The 18,712-nt window shown below is 39.1% G+C and overlaps 1 protein-coding gene across 1 annotated transcript in view; it reads right to left on the bottom strand.

Moving 5' to 3' along the window:
• LOC104525691 (FYVE, RhoGEF and PH domain-containing protein 6) overlaps positions 1-18,654 on the bottom strand; it is a gene marked incomplete at both ends in the record, with an annotated part of 20,982 nt that extends 2,328 nt beyond the window's left edge. Inside the window, 2 exons of the mRNA XM_010168911.2 lie at positions 1,288-1,429; positions 16,224-18,654. Of these exons, the coding sequence (XP_010167213.2) occupies positions 1,288-1,429; positions 16,224-18,654 (2,573 nt within the window). The remainder of the gene's footprint in view (positions 1-1,287; positions 1,430-16,223) is intronic.
• Positions 18,655-18,712: the final 58 nt, after the last annotated feature.

Below are 18,712 nucleotides of genomic sequence, written 5' to 3'. Positions count from 1 at the left end.
TCCCCCAATTTATTCCTCTCAGAAGATTTGGTTAAGTGACATTGAGGTCTGACACATCATCATCAAGTCTTCTCTTCCAGCACTGAAAAGTCTCTTTGTTTTTTTTTTAAATTATTATTATTAATTTTTAAGGAAAGAAAAGAAATATAACCACTATGAAAGGAAGCAGAGCTGCCAGGACTGGTGCTAAGGAGAGGCACTGGCCTATGGACAGGGCATTCAGGGCTCAGAGTAAGAAAGTGGGTATCCCCAAGGAGAGGGATAGGACTCTCAGAAATTAATTTAATTCTAAGTAGTTGTCTTCCTGCTCCTCATTTGAAGAAGAAATAAGGTTAAAATAGGGAAAATTATTCCAAGGTAGCACTCGCAGAAGCTAGCAGAAGGTCAGACCTCAATGCCAACAGTCAGGTGTGGTTTACACTCCTCCAAGGGCCATAGAGGTGGCTCTGCAACCTTATGACAACAGGCCTCTCATGCACACACCAATAGTCTCTCCTCAGCACCAAAGGAGTGAACTAAGGAACTTAAATGCCAAAAGGCAGGTTGAGTCCTTTGTGTTTCCTGCCATTGAAAAGGAAGAATTAAAAACTGGTTCAGTCACCCATCCTCTGTGTGCCAAGCAGTGATTTGGCAGGTTAGTCTGCAGAACCTGCAAACGCAAGAAAGCTGTCTGCACAGAGGCAGTTACTGGGACAAAGCTTTTGCTGCATGGCCAAGACCCCTGAAGTAGGATCATCAAGGCAAAAGTACAGCTTCCAAGAGATTTTTCAGAAGGACCTTCTCAGACCTTACAAAGTTCACCTGGCACCTTTTCTTGGGCTTCACCAAGGTTGACAAATCAAAGCTTGATTTTAAATGTTCAGTGCACAAGAAATGTTGTGCACTCTAGGATCTGTGAGGTGTAGACAGTCTCATTAAAAGGTATTTACAAGTCTCAAAACTGAAGATGTCTACACATACATCTGTGCATGTAGCTGTATTAGAGGGGCATGGTAGGCATGTCTACAACTACATGACTCAGCGAAAGATGAAGAACAAACATGCCAGGCAACACACACTTTCTAGTGAGGTATTTCTAAACTTGACCTCTTAATGTCACGCTAATGTAAACATATTCAATTAAAATTTTAGGAAAAAAACCCCCACTAAACAATAAGAATGACAAAAAGAAATATATAAAGTTATATTGACTCAATGCCTTTTATCTGAAAATATCTCAACAGGTTACAACTTACAAAATAGTGCAAGAGTGAGGAATAGCTGTGGAAGATAAAGATGAAAAGATACCTGTTTATATTCTTGAGGATCAGGCTCCCCTTTGCTGGAATCAGAATTTGTGTCATCATCTTCATCAGAACTGTTCATGATATCTTCTTCATCTGACTGAAGATCTCCCATTACCACATGATCATGGTGTTCTTCTAAGGACCTAAAATTGAAATATGTATAGTTGATAAACATACCATGTTTTATTCATGTAGAGAGCTTTCTGGTTTACGCCACAATAAACGGTCTCTTTGGTATCAGAAACACTGAAAACAGTAGTGGGTAACCTGAAGATGATGATAGTGGTAGGCTCTTCCACAGTGGAGTCGTAACTCTGCAATGTTTTATCTATCCTAGTATTGGTAAATGCTCACTGACAGCATGCAAAAGCCACAGTACCTTTGGAGCATTTATGTTATTCTTGTTCATCAGAGTTTGCCTGACAGCAGAGATTGATAAATCCACTCCTTTATTGCTCTGTGCATGTTTAAGGCAACATTTGTTCTGTGTGTCAGAAGGATAAAGAAAGATAATAACTGTTTTGCTCTCTGTCTTGTAGCATCAGGACTTGTTCCAAATATGGTACTCAGACTGGAGCTTTCTGTCTGACATTTTAGATACATGCATATATACAGGGTTGTTTCTCAATCGGTATGCTCAACAAATGCATGAGGGATGGCAATATTATAACGGCTCTGTCCAATAATTCTTCTTAAAAACAAGAAAGCAGAACTTCTTGTGATTAAAAACTCCCATCCCCCCAAGATACACACCTCCCAGACAGCTGTCAAGCCTATAAAATATAAGCTTGTTCTGCTGCTGTACAATGATTACACAGGTCTCTTTTCATTAGCGTTAGTTGTATTTGCAACACAAAAATTGCATGAGACTGGCACACAACCTCCTTCCTCTAACTAGCCTTGACAATTTCAGTAGAGATTTAAGAAATGCAATTCTAGAAGAAAACAAAAAAGGGGATAAAGAAAGATAAAGAAGAAAACAGAGCCTGAAGTTTCGGTAAATTTACATAGAAACACAGCAAATCCCTGGGCTCCTACTTTTAAATATCTTTTAAAAATATCTGATAATTGCCAGTTAGACTAAAGCTGTGTCTAAATACACATAATCTGTGTTCAAGGCCTGCAAAAAGATGCTGGGATGCCACAGGCTTACTGTGGTATAAGCCAAAAGTTATTAGCTACCCTACAAAACAAAGATCAAATCCAGAAACTCTCACCCCCAACCTGCTGCAGCCAGCAGAGATCTCATTGTGCTGATCAACACACCTGATGTGCAGCCAACACATCTCCATACAGCTGCCCTCTGCCTCCCTACACAAGGAATGGTTACCACTCATCTTTCCTTTTCCTAACTTTGAATCACAAAAACACAGGGATGGAGGGCAACTCTTCAGACTCATCACCTCCAAACGTGGTAGTTACCAGAAAAAAAACCTGTCAGCAAGGATTCCATAGGAGGTGGCTGCCGGTAACATGAATAGCAGAAGTAAGGAATACTGGCTGTGTGAGGATGCTCCAGAAGCCACAGCAAGGTTTTGATTATTCAGTGCTCAAGGCAGAGTTAAAAAAAACAACACACAAATGCTGATCACAAATAGAAATATATTTAGAGAGGAAGACAAGATTAGTTGGCTTGAGGACAGACTTTGGTCAGCCATGAAGACATAGAAAAGACTAAAATAGCTTGGTTCCATTAAGACAACACAGGAAGGACTCAGGGAAACACCCAAGCAGTTACTGTCTCCCAGAACTGAATGGCATGGGGGAAGAAAGGCAATTGCAAGCTCATCACCATGTTCAAACGAGACCCTGAACCAAGAATTCAGCACCCAGGGTGCAGAGAGACACCCAATTATTTCAGTTTGTAAATTATCTACTTCACGTGGGAAGAGAGCGGTCACCAGAGAAACAAGTGCTGATGACAACAGCGCAGAGAGCACGCCAGGGACACTTCCCATCGAGCCTCCATGAGCTTCAGGAAAGCAAAAAAGCAGCTCTTCAATGGAGCACCCCCTGGAACCACACTAGCAGGATGCCAAGACTTCTGCAGTTACTTGTTGACTTCAGTAAATCAGAAAACTCTTTATCTAGTCTATCTAATTCACAAATGACCTGTTGGCTTCAGAATATTTATTTTAGCAGATGCCATCTCATATCCTTTTATTTTATAGATGACAAATATCTTTATTTCATCTGTAGCATTACAGGAGGTACACATAATCCCCCTGCTCCTTCCCTTACTGTATTATTTACAGTTTTACCATACACCTCTGTCACTGAATCTATAGCTGATCTAGGATTTTATTTTTTTTCATTGCAAAATGTATTGAGCACTTTATCTCTAACCCCACTGGAATTCCCTTTTTGTCGCTTATTTATCAACATTTACTTTTGTTAATGGACATTTTATCACCCTTTTTCCTATCTTTAATATTTTTTTAATTGCTGCTTTAATTCCCTTAAACTAGGATTTCTTCCCACCAAGGAAACATTATTTCCACACTTGTGAAATCACAATTCTTTTGCCTAAGCATGTTTTACAGAATGCCTGTTCCCAGACTATGCTATCATTTTTCATTTAAACATTTCAGGTTAACTGTGCCAGCACAAAATTTTATAAAACCTGCCCTTTTTGAAGTCAGAAACAAGCATTTTTCGAGGTGAGGCTGTCTTCTACTTGCACAAACATAACCCTATCACCACTGAAGGATGAAGATCAAACTAGCTGGCCTGCGTTTGGGTAAAGAATTTTCTAAATGAAAGATTAATCACCTTATCTAATACGAAGTTTCAGTAAAAAACTACAAAAAGTTTTTTATAATTAACTACTGATGATTTAGGATGTTTAGTAAGTGTCCATAGATGAGAGCCACTCACTGAATACATTTCTTCCTGGGAATCACAGCAATGTTTACACAGTATGCCCCTTTTCTTGCCTTTGGGGTGTGTATGCACCTACTATTCCTGTAAAGGAAACTACGAAAGCTGAGAGAACCATCTACTAAATCTTGCCTATAATATCTGCCCCACCAGTCAAAGGACCTCAGAGTAATCTCTATACATTTTTATCCTGTATTTGCTCAGCTCACAGCCTAACACAGCCCTCAGGTTTTTCCACCTGATACATTTTGTTGAGGGGTTTTTTTGGTAGTTTTAAATTTTTTTTCTTCTTTCTTTTTTTTTTTTTTTTTTTTTTTTGTTTTTTTTTGTTTTTAAAGAAAAACCACAGAGGATGATTTGACAATTAATGATCAAAAAACCAGTTCACACCAACCCATTTTCCAGAATCAAACAAGCCACCAGGTCGGGGATCAGATGCGATACTGTAGCCATGCACAGATGCACTCTTGGTGGTATCTGCGGTTGTGTCCCCTTCTTCAGTCACTGTGCTGATCTGCCTTTATGTGCTGGAACACATGTGACTCTCCTTGCACCTTACACCTTAACCTTTCATTATAAATACTATGGTTTTTCTGTTGAAACAGAAAATAGTTTTGTATTTACTGATTACTCCTTCTATACTTTTATCTCTAAAGTAATCTAAACTGTAAGTGTGTACACAGCTCTCAAAATCATCTCTGCACAAAGTGAAATCCCTTGTAGCCTCCAAATGAGTTTGGAAATAATGGCAAATCTTTAAAGAAATATAATCTTTTCTACCACATACCAATTCCCCTTTTCCAAAATACCACAGGCATGCAGCAGTGGTTATTTTTAAGCAGCTCTTCTGATAGGTATTTTGGGGATACTGTGAACTATCTCTATCTTGTTCCCTCTTCATCACAATTCTTTGTCCTACCCATAGCACTACCAAAAGAAACTTCTGCATTATCAGTCATGTGAAACACCATCACTGCCAACTCACTGTGCTGCCCACTGAGTAAGAATATCTTGCTGTATCTTGTGAGCAAGTTACCTAAATATAGATGTGGGGCTTTTTTATTTGACACATAAAATGAAGGGATCATTAGGTTGCCTCAAAATGAGCAGTTTATGGGATGAAGCATATACATTGTGCTGTATTTTCCTAATCCAATAGTGAAATATTAATGAAACAAAACATGCCAGTCCTAGTCAGGCATACAGCAAGACAAAACTGTCAAAACTTAAGAACTGTCATCAATCTATTATGGACAGAAAAATTAATCCTAATGAGCAAAAAAAACCTCTTATTGACCTCAAAAGATGACCAAGACTAGCTCAGACTAGCATATTTGTATTATGATAGAAACTAAGCCTGAGGCTTCACTTCCAGGTACTGTTGATATATACACTGCATGGGACACTGCAGCCTGAAGTCACAATTAACATTTCAGTCTGTTCCCAATCCATTTAAAAGGCAATTAGTATTTTAAGCTTGACCAAGATGATTCAGAGAGATTCTCTGCCACAGAATGTCCCAACATTAAGTATTTTATAGCATATTGGAATTACTTCAAGTAATAGCATCATCGTAACTACTAAAAAGCAAGTTTCCACAGTTCCAAAGTATTTGTTAAAATAGATTCATCCATGCTGCTGATTTACACACATTTCCTTGTGATGTTAATTATTTTTAGATGCTTTTTCTTCTTCCAGTAAGTAATTAAAAAATATATATAGGAATGCTGAATGAGCAGAAGCTTGCATACAACACTCTAAATTATTTTCTCATCCTTTCCTTATTTTAAAATGAGTGTCTTTTCTACTCCACTTTTTGTAGGAATGCCCCAGTATATTTAACCTTCTTCCTCCAGTATTTCTTTGCATTTTTTTGTGGATGTTTTTTGTTTCTTTTTTAAGAAAACCTTCAACATACAGGCAATAAAGTTCCTAATCAACCAAAAAATACATACCAAAACTTCAGAGAGCCAATAAGTATATTCTACTATAATATTTCATCTCATATCCTTTTTGTGTTGTTACAGCATTCACAATCCTTTCAGAGCTGCTTGCGTATCACTTTCCTCTGGAGAGGTAACAATTACTATTGCTGGTTCATTCATTTTCAGTTTTTAACATCATCAGTCCCTGCAAACTATTTCAATAATTATGGCATGTTCAGCTGCCTTTTTTTTAAGGCCTAAAAGCACCCTGGCTCGCTGTGGAAGCAATAGCTGATGAGGCTGTTACATTTTTTCCCATCACCTCATACTTGTAATAGCTGTAGGTAAGGCAGCATGCCTCAATGACCAGTTTAGCTGTATGCTTCTGGGAATTCCCAAGGATAAAAGATTTAAAAGACTAAAGGAAAAAAAGAAAATAAAAAAGTTCTATGGCATGTTTTCTGTTAGGTCATATCTAAATTCAGAATCTCTCTTTTCAGAGAAGAATATAAAACATATAAATATAGAAATCAAGCTAATAACCTGAAACAATTTAAGAAGCAATTATCTGATTTGGGTGTTCAAGACAACAGAAGATGCTCTTGGAAAGCCAAAGCAAAAGTGAAATTATTGTTTGGTTAATAATTGCTTGAGTTTGTTTAGTGATCTTCCTTTTTCTTTAATGTAATACTTTTTATTTAAGATAGTTCAACTGCAGATTTTGGGGAAAAAAAGAAATCACTTCTAAAAAGCAAGCATACTTGGCAAAGCACAAAGATAATAGTGAATACTAACCAAGATCACTAGTGAGCTCCTATGGAAGTTCTGAGAAAACATATTATGGGATTAGTGATCAGTAAGATTAATAAAGGCATTGATTAATGTACTTTTTGGATGAGTTACATTTTGCTGCAATACTTCAGCTCCACAACCAACATCAGCACATCTTCTTTGCAATCCAGTTTGGAAAGCATAAAGATGAACTTCATATCCCTCCACATGTACCCGGACCCTAACCCACCATATTCACCTCATCATTTAAACTTCAGATTCCCTGAACAACAGTGACTATCTACCATTATAGCTAAAAAATTCCCTCCCTCATCACCCTCTTCATGTCCCTCTGGCTTTTCATTTCTCCTTCAGACATACCGGACCATTAAGCAGTAACCAAGGATGCAATGCAGCCTGGACCAGGTGGCTTACTTAAATGAGTTATTCCTACAGCATCGGTCACCTCTCTGGTTTAATGATAGATACACAGACAGAAAGCATGTCTCTCCTCTTTAGGTGCTGTGGACAGTGTGAGAAAGGCTGCTGGATCCCGCTGCGGCTCTTGCAGTGCTGGCTTGGCTGCCAGCACTGGGGACTGGTTGCCTTATTGCAGCCAAGCTGCTTTGGCTTCAGCTTCTCTGCCAAAAATGGTGTTTTTTCACAGTGAGAGAGTGAGACACAGCAAGGTGTCCTCCCAAATAGTATTTTACACAATAGTGTTAAAGTTACGCCATTTGGTCTTCTGCAATGATTTTAATAAGTTCTTCATATTATTAAGACCACCAACAAAAAAGGCAATAGACCTGGAGTTTTTACTGGTCTGATGCTCAGGAACGTGACATGCAGTAAAATCTTGATCTCCCTTTTATTTATATTCTTTAAGGCCACTTGAACAGATCACGCCTGTGAGATTCGTTAGTTCCTTTTGTGAGCTTTTGTAGGTGACATGGCTGAGAAATGGCACAAACCTCTACAACAGTCTGTGTAGCAAAAAACAAACAAACAAATAAATAAACAAAAAAACCCACCACAAAACAAGAGGCAAACAAACTAGACCAGTGAATCCATGATTATTTGCATCACTTAAAACTGTTGTGCTGTATTCTCTCTGGGCTGGTTAGGGAACTTTAAGGATACAATTCCAAACATAAACACTCCTCAAGAATCACAGCTAGAAAACAGAAACAACCCACATCCAGCCAAGCAACTGCAATTGAAAATTATTTGTGCACATCAGATTACTTTTTCAAATTGCAATTTAAAGACTTTAAGAATTCAAATAGAATTATTTTAAGCAATATGATATGTAGTGTACGCGTGCATAAGCATCTATGTATTTTACAGGAAGTCAGGATCCTTGATGATCATGACACACTGCCAAAAGAGAAGCTCAAGACAACTGTTTTTAAATGGATTTTGGTTCAGAGCTGCTGGTACTTCGAAAGCTGTCTGCTGCCTCGCGGGCACAGGGCTGGTTGCAGAAAGAGCCCAGGTGGGAAGGCTGGGAGTTTGCTCCTGCCAAGAGAAACACCAAGAACTCCCCTCTTTGTCCCTGTCTTTACCTCTGGCGCTCCCTGCTCACACCTGGGTTTTCTGGGCAAGGAGGATATCAAAACCACCGCCGAGAGAGCTGCCACCACATTTAGCCTGTCAGATCATGCCACTGGCAGCTCCTTCTATACTTGGCTGAGCATGTTGCAACCTGTAACACCTGACTTGCTGGAACTAAGCTATCCTAGCATTTGCAGCCAGCAGCATTTAGTTTAGCACTTGTTATCTGCAGGCCAAGACAGCACTTATTTCTTTCCACAACAAGAAGAAAAAAAAAAAAAATCTGACTTGCATTCTAAGCAAAAAATAAGCAAGAAATTTGTCATATGTGTTTCATACAACCAATTTTGTACTTTTTTTTTTTTTTTTTAAGCAATCCATTCTGTCAGTCACCCTACTTCAGGCATACTATAATCAGTACAGTTGTGTGCATACTTCATTGCATGATTCTAAAAAGCACGGTGCAAACAGCTCTCCGATTATCTCCATATTTAGCTGCAATTTGAAAACACGAGCTCCCGTGACCAGAGGCGCCAAAGGACCACTCTTGCTGCAGGCAGCCGCTCATGCTCACAGGAGCCATCTTCAGTGAGACCATTTGTTGACAATTCCTCAATTCCTTGGAAAGTTCAACATAAATACACATGCATGCTTCAGATGTTTCCACACTCAGCACAGAAAAGCCCCATTAAAAAAAAAAAAAAAAAGAAAGGAAAAGAAAAAAAAGAGAGGTTTCGGTTTTAAAAGTTAATATTTTGATTGCTTTCTTAGCCAACATTTATTTTATGCCCCAAGAAAATTTTTCTGTTTTACATAAACAATTACATTAGACCTCGTTGCAGTTAAAATATCACCTTACAAAGCAGAGTACTACAGAGCTTCACAAACACGCTTCCTGAGCCACTGCTGAAAATAACTCACAGGAAAAGGCTGTTGTTGAGCATATAAATGGGTCTTTCATCAATTCTCATGTCACATTTGACTCTTTATTCTACATCTGAGATACTCTCTGGAGCTACATTTTGTTAACCTGCAATTTATACCACAGCTGGCAACCGGAGACAGAGTGCGCGTGTTGGAGGCAGGGAAGAAAGGCTGACATCCAGAGATAAATACACAATATTAACTTAGCTTCCCTCATCTTAAGAAAAAGGAAATGCACAAGAATGACGAAATTAGGAAAAAAACAAGCATGGAATAAAAGAGGAAAGAAAAAGATAAAGCAATGGAGATAAATTTATGAAAGTGCATGACAGCTGAGTTCTTGTTATCCGTAAACAGGGGGGTTCGGATGCAAGCTAAAGGACACGGGGTTTTAATGTGCTGCTTTGCTTACTTCAGGCTCCCCCACATCACACTAATCTGCCCTTTGGCTGAAGGCGAGAGCTGACACGACATCATTGGGAGGAAGGACGAGGACATCCTTGTATTGTACCATGGGGATTGATGGGAATAGCACAGTTAGGGCATTTTTGCCATCTGCGGCAAGACCTTCTTTGGTGGGAAATGAAGAATAGCAGTTTATCATTTGGTTCTTAACAAACATCGCATTTATGCTCAAAATGTCTCTTTTAATGCATAAGAACTGCATGCATTTCATGGTTAACATGCCATAATTTTCTAGACTGTGCAAGACTGTGACAGAAGTAACCACCAAACGTTTTGGAGGGCTGTGGAGGGGTTCACCCAGTACCAGGCAGCGCACCCCAGCAGCACCTGCCTCGTCACCACTTCCACTGCCTGCTTGCTCCCTTGCATACTCACAAACACACTCAGCCCCAGCTACACATGGTAAAAAGATAACGTCAAGCGCTTTTAATACCATCTGGTAAATTAGGAGTCTCTCATTATTGTACTTCTGACTCTGTCAAAAGTTTCTCTGTGTGCTGTGTCCACGTCAACCTGCTTCACGCAGCTCTTTCTTTTACCAGAATCAACGAGGAGCCCTTGAAAAGAGGGATAAAAAAATACCAAAGCCACTCAGAAAACAAAAATTCTCTTCATTACAGTCTTGGAGATCTTCACAATTGTTTTCACTTCATAAGACCTTTCAAACCTTTTAAAGGCTGGATTGTATACTAGAGTAATGGACTCTGTATTGGAAAAATGCAGCTCAACTCCTTTCTCTTCTTCCTTGTAGAGGGAGAGCATTAGACCCCAGAATCTTTCCCAACATCAAAACAGATGAAATCAGCACATCTCAAACATTTGGATGAGAATGTATCAATACTATTTTAAAGTAAGAAAATTCCTGTTTATTCTGATTTTTTTTTTTAAAAAAGAAGATTTAGAAGATCTAAGTATTTTCCTAGAATGCATATCTTCTTATATTTGCATTTAATTTCAGGTGGTATAGCAGACTAAATGAAAAAGTTGTATGACTGAAAGCCATTCTAATAGTAAGGAAAACTTCTCTTACTGGAAAAGCAGAGCATGGAGACACTGACTTGCATAAAGATTCTTGAAAGGAAAGAAAAAAAACCCCACAAAACACCCCATATGCTTTCCTGAGAAAAAAAAAAAAACCACTGCAAGTCTTTCATGTAGTTTCACATGCTAACCTAGTAGTATAAACTAATTAACTCGACACTGCAAAACAGACAGAATAATCCTAGCCCCAAGATCAGTGATTTGACTAACCCTCGGGAAAGAGAAGGAACTCGGAGAGCAGTGCACAGCCTCAGGATGAGGGTCCCACCATCCCCACGCAGCTCCTTTCCAAAGTCCTCGAGGACATCAATATTCCCAAGCCACAGTACTACTACTTCTCACTGATTTGGACTCTAATTAGACATCCCTAACTTCATTATACAATTTGTTTCTCCATAGTCTGTAAAAGCAAAACATGAAAAGTCAGCAAGATATTCCTTAGGTCCAGTAGCCAAGAATTGCTTTCTCCATTCCCTGCTCCCAAGCAGCAGAGCGGGAACTGCCAGATGGGCTTTTGCATCGAGCCTCGCGGGGAGCGGAGGTCTGAGCCATCTGACTCACCCTTTACTGACAAGCCCTCGGAGCTGGCAGAAGCCTTCCAGCTGCATAACATGTACGTGAGAAAGCGAGGTAGGGAGGGGAAAAGAAAAAGGCAGGCTCAAGGAAGCTGAATACAAAAAGAAAGCCGGTGATAACACATAACTGAAGATAATGAAGCCTGATAGGAAACCTAAAGAGCATATTATCAAAGCTATTTCATTAAAATCTGAGGCACAATTACAGGGAAAGAATTTCTTGTACAACTAAAGGTGGTAGAAGCCAGCTAGAAGCACAGGGAGAGATTGGGAGACAGGACAAGACTGCAGAGCTGATGGAGGAAAAGGAACTTGCCTTCTTCAGATCAGAAACTAATACATTATCATCTTTAAGAAGCAGATGAAATTTAAAATAAATAAAAAAAATCTACATACCTGGCCTCTGCTTACCAGGAAATTATATCCTTCAATAAAATTCAGTAAAAAGAAAATGTGGTTTTTAATGTATAACACGTTCAATACCTAAAATATATTTTGTGCACTCAAATCTCAGCATAAGTGTTTGAGAAGTGTTTTAAAATGCTACTTAGACCCTGCACTACTTTATTAATTTAGTGTTTCTCTTTAAATGTTTTTGAATGGGATTTTTGCAATTGCAAATAAACCCCCTTCCCTAACGTAGCCAGTCCCTAAACAACACCACATTTATCTGGTGCAATACTGCTCATTAGGAGCATGTCTCAATCCCAACAAAGTTCAGTGCATCAAAGAGGAATATGTATCAAAGCAAAGTGCTTAAACACACAGATTTCAATACTAAATTCAACATTCCACTAAGGTTTTCATGGACACTTAATTGACCTCTGGGGACTCAGTCACTAAAGTAGAATTTAGTCCAGAAAACTAAACTTACATTTTGCATTGAGATGTTCATTTCTGGAAAACCAATGGATTATTCTAAATCAGCAGGGGTGGTAAAAATAGGAAGCAGTATTTAATTAAACCAACATTAAGATCTCAAAGGATTGCTGTAACATGGGACTCCCCCCCCAGCCCTTTACAAAGAAAAATCCTAGCCAGAAACACAACAACATGGATATAAATTTCTTCTAAATTAATTAGCAGCAATGTACATTTGCAACATCTTGAAGGAACACTCAAAAGTAGCTAGTAAATACAGTGTGCTGTTCCCTGAATGGTGAAGGAGCAGACTCACTCAACTTGAAGTACAAATCTCTTGCCTAGAACAATGTAACAAATACCAAAAGGAAGCCCACAATACCCAGAAAAGTTTCAGTTTCTGTTTTATGCAGCGTGACACATATTACAAGGTTCATTCACTGTTCCTTTGCATCTTTAGATTACTGGACAAATGTACAGTCAATTTTACTTTTGGTTTTAAGGAAGATTTTTCTGTCCTCAGAATAAAGGTTTGTCACAAAAAGAGGATAACCAATGCATAAATACTTCTCTTTCATTAGGGGCTTTTAAAAAAAATGCTGTTACTTCAAAACAGAACCACTCCATCCACTGGTCTCTGACAACATTAAAATGAAAGGTGGCATTACCAGCAGCAGTGACTTTTCACCTCACTTTTCAGGCCTGAACCATTAATTTCTCAAAAAAAACCCCAAACCCAAAGAGCTGCTTTTTTCTGTTGTTATCTACTGCTGGAATATTTAAAACTTCTTTTACATTTAACAGTACATTTTCTGTCCTACAGCATCTATTTTTCACACACTTTGTTTATGGAGCCCTCATAATAATGCATTCACCTTCATTATCCATTTTAAATTGGTAGTCAAACTGGTAGACTAGGACAAAATAAACAATCCTTAAAAAAAATATTTCAAGAGACTTATTTTTTCTACAGCAGAAACGAAACATGCATTATCTGCTTCTAAGGTACTGTCATTACTTTATTTATTGAGAATATTCCCCTGAAATACTTAACACAAGCAAAACCATGAGTCTCCTACCAGTAGCGCCTGTCCCACCTCAGCGGTTCACACACCATACCAGGACCCTGGTTATCTTCCTTTCAAAGCTAATCAAATAACTCAAAAATCAAGTGGTAAGTGACAACTAATAATCACTATTACTTACTCAGGCCTGCCATTTGCATTCAAATCTCTGCAGGAAGGCCCAAGCAAACAAAACAATTCCGAATTCAGTAAGACATACAAAGTTAGGTTAAGAGTGTCAGAAGCTATTACTATTCTCCATTAAAGCATACTGGTTTCACCAGATGGGATCAGGAGGAAATTCCTCAGTAACCACCAAAGCACTGGATACATTATGAAAATTTTATTTCTTCCTCCAGAGAGAAATGTAACATGGGGTAAAGACACCACTGAACTCTCCTCGTAATGGCAAGCCTGGTATTCAGACTTAATATACTGCACATGAGCTATCATGACTAGAAGTGCAGGCAATCTGTCTATTAATTTCTCAGAAGAACAATCTCATTTGTACATTGGCTTTAATCATAAGATAACTTGCTTTGAGATCTCCATGAGCAGTACATTACAGGAGTTTCACGTGCCATGATCTATGAAAAAGAGCTGAGTGCGTGTTCCAACAGGCTGGGGAAAATGCGAGCGGTAATTATTTCAGTAACATCAGCACTGTTTTTCTAACCGGTTTTATAATACCACCTGGCTCAGGAAATGATAAAAGGTTCTTAAAGGACTATGCAGAAAAGGTAAGACGACATTGATAGAGAAGCTTCAAAGGAGTTGAGATAAGAATGAGTGGGAAAACTGGAGCAGCTGCCTGCCTGGCTCTGTCCAGGTGAGGACACTTACACTTCCCAAGCCAGAGCCAAAGCAAGTACCTGTACCTGCTTTTCCAGTGGCAGCTGATCCAGGTCAGGAGACCATTGCCCCACTGTGTCCCTTTTTCTCCTAGGGATTTCTTTGTTCCCTGAGATCTACTGAAGTAACTGCATGCATTAATTGTTTCCTAAGGTAGTTTCTGAGTATGTAATCTAGTTTAAAATAAACATTTACATGAAGGGTTCTGGATATGGTTTCCTATGGTGCTTTTAAAAGAAAAACACAACAAAAACCCAGTTATGTTAAGAACATCCAGCTTAGGGAGCAGCTGCAATTGCAGATGTGCCCGGGTGCAAGAGATAATTTAAACCCTTAAAACACCATTAGTACTGGGGAAGGTTTGTGTGGAGAGGGAATAACTATAAACCTCTCACACTCAGCCAGGTAAGAAAACTACAGAATTTCACTCAAGAAGTGAGTGCAGTCTCATGCCTACCATGCTTCAGAGACCAAAACAGTCCTTTTCTTTAAAGCAAAGACATACATTCAACTGACTCAGAACCACAACACAAACCAAAATAGATTGCATAAACACATAAAATATATCCTTATTTAACAGTTTGGTCTTACCTTTCTTAGATAAATGAATTCAAGGGAGTACTAAGAAAGTGTGGTAAAAACCCCAAAAAGATACTCAAATATTAGATTTAAAACATTAAGATACTCTATCAGGAACTTAAACTGTACCATGACAAAACCAAGAAACACCCTACTACAAACAAGAAAAATACTCAACAACCACATGAATAAATATGCCAATACCAAGCTCATAACCAGAAATCCTACTTCCCATTATAAGGCTTCATGCTTTCCATCAAACAGTCCAATGTTGAGAATATCGACTCTATAAACATTGGAGCACACATTTGCTACACAGACATCCAAAATGAAATGAAGCTGAGTAACTCTCAGTGAAAAATGAAGTTAAACTCTCTATAAGCTAGATCATTTATTCTTGTTAATATACATATACTCTCAACAGTGTAAAGAGGTGTGCTGGGGACTATGAAGAATACAGGCTGCATATTTCATTCAAATCTTTATTGCCGGTTGGAGATAAATCTTGAGGATCTGCAAGACCAACTGATTAACTGAAGTTAATAATACCATACTGGGTCAAACCAACATTTCATCTGTTACCACGCTCTGACAGACACAGTAAGCGATGCTATTTAGGGAGAACATAACAAGCCTGGCCACTCTTTGTGGCCTGTTCCTTTCCCCAGCATCCACAATCCCAGTATCACTGATGATAAAAGATCTGTTCCTGCCTATTCCATTACGCATCTGTTTTGGACATATCTGTGAATCAGTCCAATCACTTTTTGAATTTGCTGATATTATCTGTCTCCACCACCTCCTGAGACAACGAAACACAGCAGCAACCTGCAGAATCACCAAACCCTGTCTTTTAGTAAAATTCGTGCAGAACTCATGCACTACTACTATCTTTGCTGGGAGCACAGGGAGATACAGAAGACTCATTATATTCAGGAAGAGGGAATATCTTCTGTTATATCCAAACAACTTTCAAGACCTGATGAAGAATTTGCATACTCAAAAGCCTGCCTGCTTTTCCCAGATCTATTAGCTGATCTAAAAGTATATTGATTCCCCCTACAAACCTAGTAACTATGCACTTTACGGATGCTTATTCAAGCTCATCCTGAGACTGTGGTAAGGTTCATTCCTCCCCGTTTAAGTATTCTTGAATATAAATACATGACTGTATCTGATTTTCTTTAAACCTGGAAAAGCACATATGTTCATTTCACAAATTTTTATCATATATGAGAAATAACTAGCTTATTTTTCCTCTTCACTCTTGGTACCAAGTGCAAAGACTTTTCAAAACAGCAAAAGCATATAAAGATATTCCACAACAACTGTCCTGCTGACACTTAAAAGAAGGGGTATAGCCTCTCTCAAGCCATCATATAAACATGTTTTCAACCAACGGAGTTGCAATTAAGCTGTTTAACTTGTCTTTTCTCTTTATTTTACCTGCCAAGTCTCAAACGCCTGCTTGTAGCTTCACAAGGCTCCTCAACCTCATAGAAGCCAGGGCTCTGGTCTTCCACGCTGCTGGAGTTCTGACATTCAAAACAGAGATTTCTCCCAGCACCCACAGCAAAAGGCAAGTTCTCATACTCAGGTATTTCCTCATAGTGACGCACGTTCTCATACTCTGGAGCACAAGTGCTGGTTACAGAATTCAAATGCAGTTGTGACAAGTTCTCTCCCAACAGTACATGCCCGCCAAAAGACTCCAGCCCTTGGTTACTTCGCATCTCAGGCTGACTTCTGTTTCTCTGTCTCTTCTTTTGTAACGCTGGACTATTTATTTCTACAGAATGTGCCTTGGCAGACTTAGCTTTCCTTTCATTGCCTACAGATGCTATATTCCGGTTGCTACCAATTCCATACCCATCCCCAGCAGAAAGGCTGGCAATAGTACTATCCACTGACTGGCTGCCTTTAGACAGAAATTTTTGGAAGTCGCTTTTCATTAAGCAAACTGACAGTTTCATGTTGAGAAACTTTTTCAAGCTATTTTTCTTCTGATGGTCTTTGCAAGGCTTGTCTGTCCTATCCATGTCCACAGAAGAGAGAGATTTGGCCCTAGGCTTTGTCACAACAGTCAAGTGGTTGAAGCTAGTAGCAATGTTAGCAGTTTTTAATGATTCAGAATTTCCTGAAAATGGAAGAATAGGATGAGGTAACTTCCAGACAGGTTTCTCAGAAGAACGTTTGGGTACATCACAGGATGACAGTGGGCCTTGTTCCTTGGCTGGTGGACACGTGAAGCAAGATCCTTCCAGAGCACTGTTTAATTTGTCCTCACTGGAGGTGTAAGAACTTTTCTCTACAAGCTCTGCTGATGCAGCTTTTTTCAGCAGGCCAGCAGCTGGTAGGGTGTGCCTCTGTGGTTTCTTAGGAACAATTCTTGGAGAACTTTCATCCTTTGTTTTAACTTCTTTATCTTCCAATATTTGTGGGGAAACATGTAGGCTACTGGAAGCAGATGAGTGCTGAGTGTCAGTTAATTTGAGTTGCTTTGGCAAACTCATGGACAAAGTATCACATCTGACAAAGTTAGTCCTTTTGTCCACAGCATCTAGCATACTGGCATCATCTGTCATCTCATCCATGGCATTAGTTAAGTTATGGTCTGCATCTAAAGAACATTCAACACTTTCCACCAAATCAGACATTTTGTGTGACAACTGAGGCAAAAGATTTTGTGACGTTGACTCTTCTGTAGCAGATTCCTTCACCCGATGCCTTTTGTCTGCATTGCTTTGAGTTACCTCACATTTTTCAGGATGAAGCATTTCTGTATTGTTATAACAAACACTTTGACCAAGGATATTAATTTTTGCGGGCTTTTTAAAGCTTTGTTCCACAAGCCCAAAGGAATCTTTCTCTGAATTAGATGATTCCTTTGTTCCCTCTCCTGTGGAGTCTATGCCATCCTGACGGACTAGACAAGCAGCACGTGGCTTTCTTGGCTTAGGGACAGGAAGCACTTTTGAGGTCAGGACTGAAAGCGTTTTGGAGGAGGTTTTATCAGCATCTACTTTCATACCCATTTCCCCTGAAAATGTACTATTGCTACTTAAATTTTCATTTTCCAGGATTTCCTGGTCCAATGGGCAAGAGCAACTGTGGTTATTTTCAGTCAAACTAGGACAAATTTTAGACGTCTGAAACTCATCAGCAGTGAGCTTACTGTCATTATTTTGTTGCTTCCCTTTAGCTACCTCAGAAGATGACGAAGACTGTACAAGTTCCACAAACTCTATTTTAACATCATTCTTGGAACTGCTGCCATCCGCTTTGTCAAGTTTGTCTGCATACCTGTGCCTCACAGGACTGCTGTTAGGAAATACACTATGAGTTAGCACATCCTTAAGTTTCTCTTCCAAAATGCTGGCTTTCAAAACCACCTGATTTCTATTTGCCAACTTTTCATTGTGACTATCCCCCAGTGCAGTTTTTTCATTGACTTTGATGTTCTCCAAGTTTTCAAAGTGCTCAAAAATTATCTGAGTTTTACAGGCATTGTCCCCATTTCCAAGCTTATGAAGGCATTCAAATTTGCAAGATGACATTGGTAGAATATATGCTGTGTTACTAGTACTCCCTTCTGAGACTTCATTTTTGTAGTTCAAGTGGTCTAGTGTTTGAGAAGAATCACCCCTGTGCTCCTCAAAGCTTTTTGTGCTTTTTTGTGTACATGATGGAGGTTTAACTTCTGGAACAGATGAGCTCTTGAGAACCTTTGGTTTTGGTGCAATTGCTGGCTTGGTTTTCCTTGCTGCTTGTATAACACCAGAAAGTACAAGATCAGGCTTCGGTGCAACAGGTGGAGGCGTCGCCTTGTGTCCTACCACAAATTTTGGTTTAGGGGCCACTGGTGGCTTCTTAATTTCTAGGAAGGATGGAAAACAAAGATGTTAGTCACCATCAGCCCACAGAATAACTTTACC

This window comes from Antrostomus carolinensis, unplaced genomic scaffold (assembly GCF_000700745.2).
Source record: "Antrostomus carolinensis isolate BGI_N321 unplaced genomic scaffold, ASM70074v2 scaffold12965, whole genome shotgun sequence".
Classification (NCBI taxonomy): domain Eukaryota; kingdom Metazoa; phylum Chordata; class Aves; order Caprimulgiformes; family Caprimulgidae; genus Antrostomus; species Antrostomus carolinensis.
Note: the sequence above shows the minus strand (reverse complement) of the source record. Positions and strands in the feature narration are given on the sequence as shown.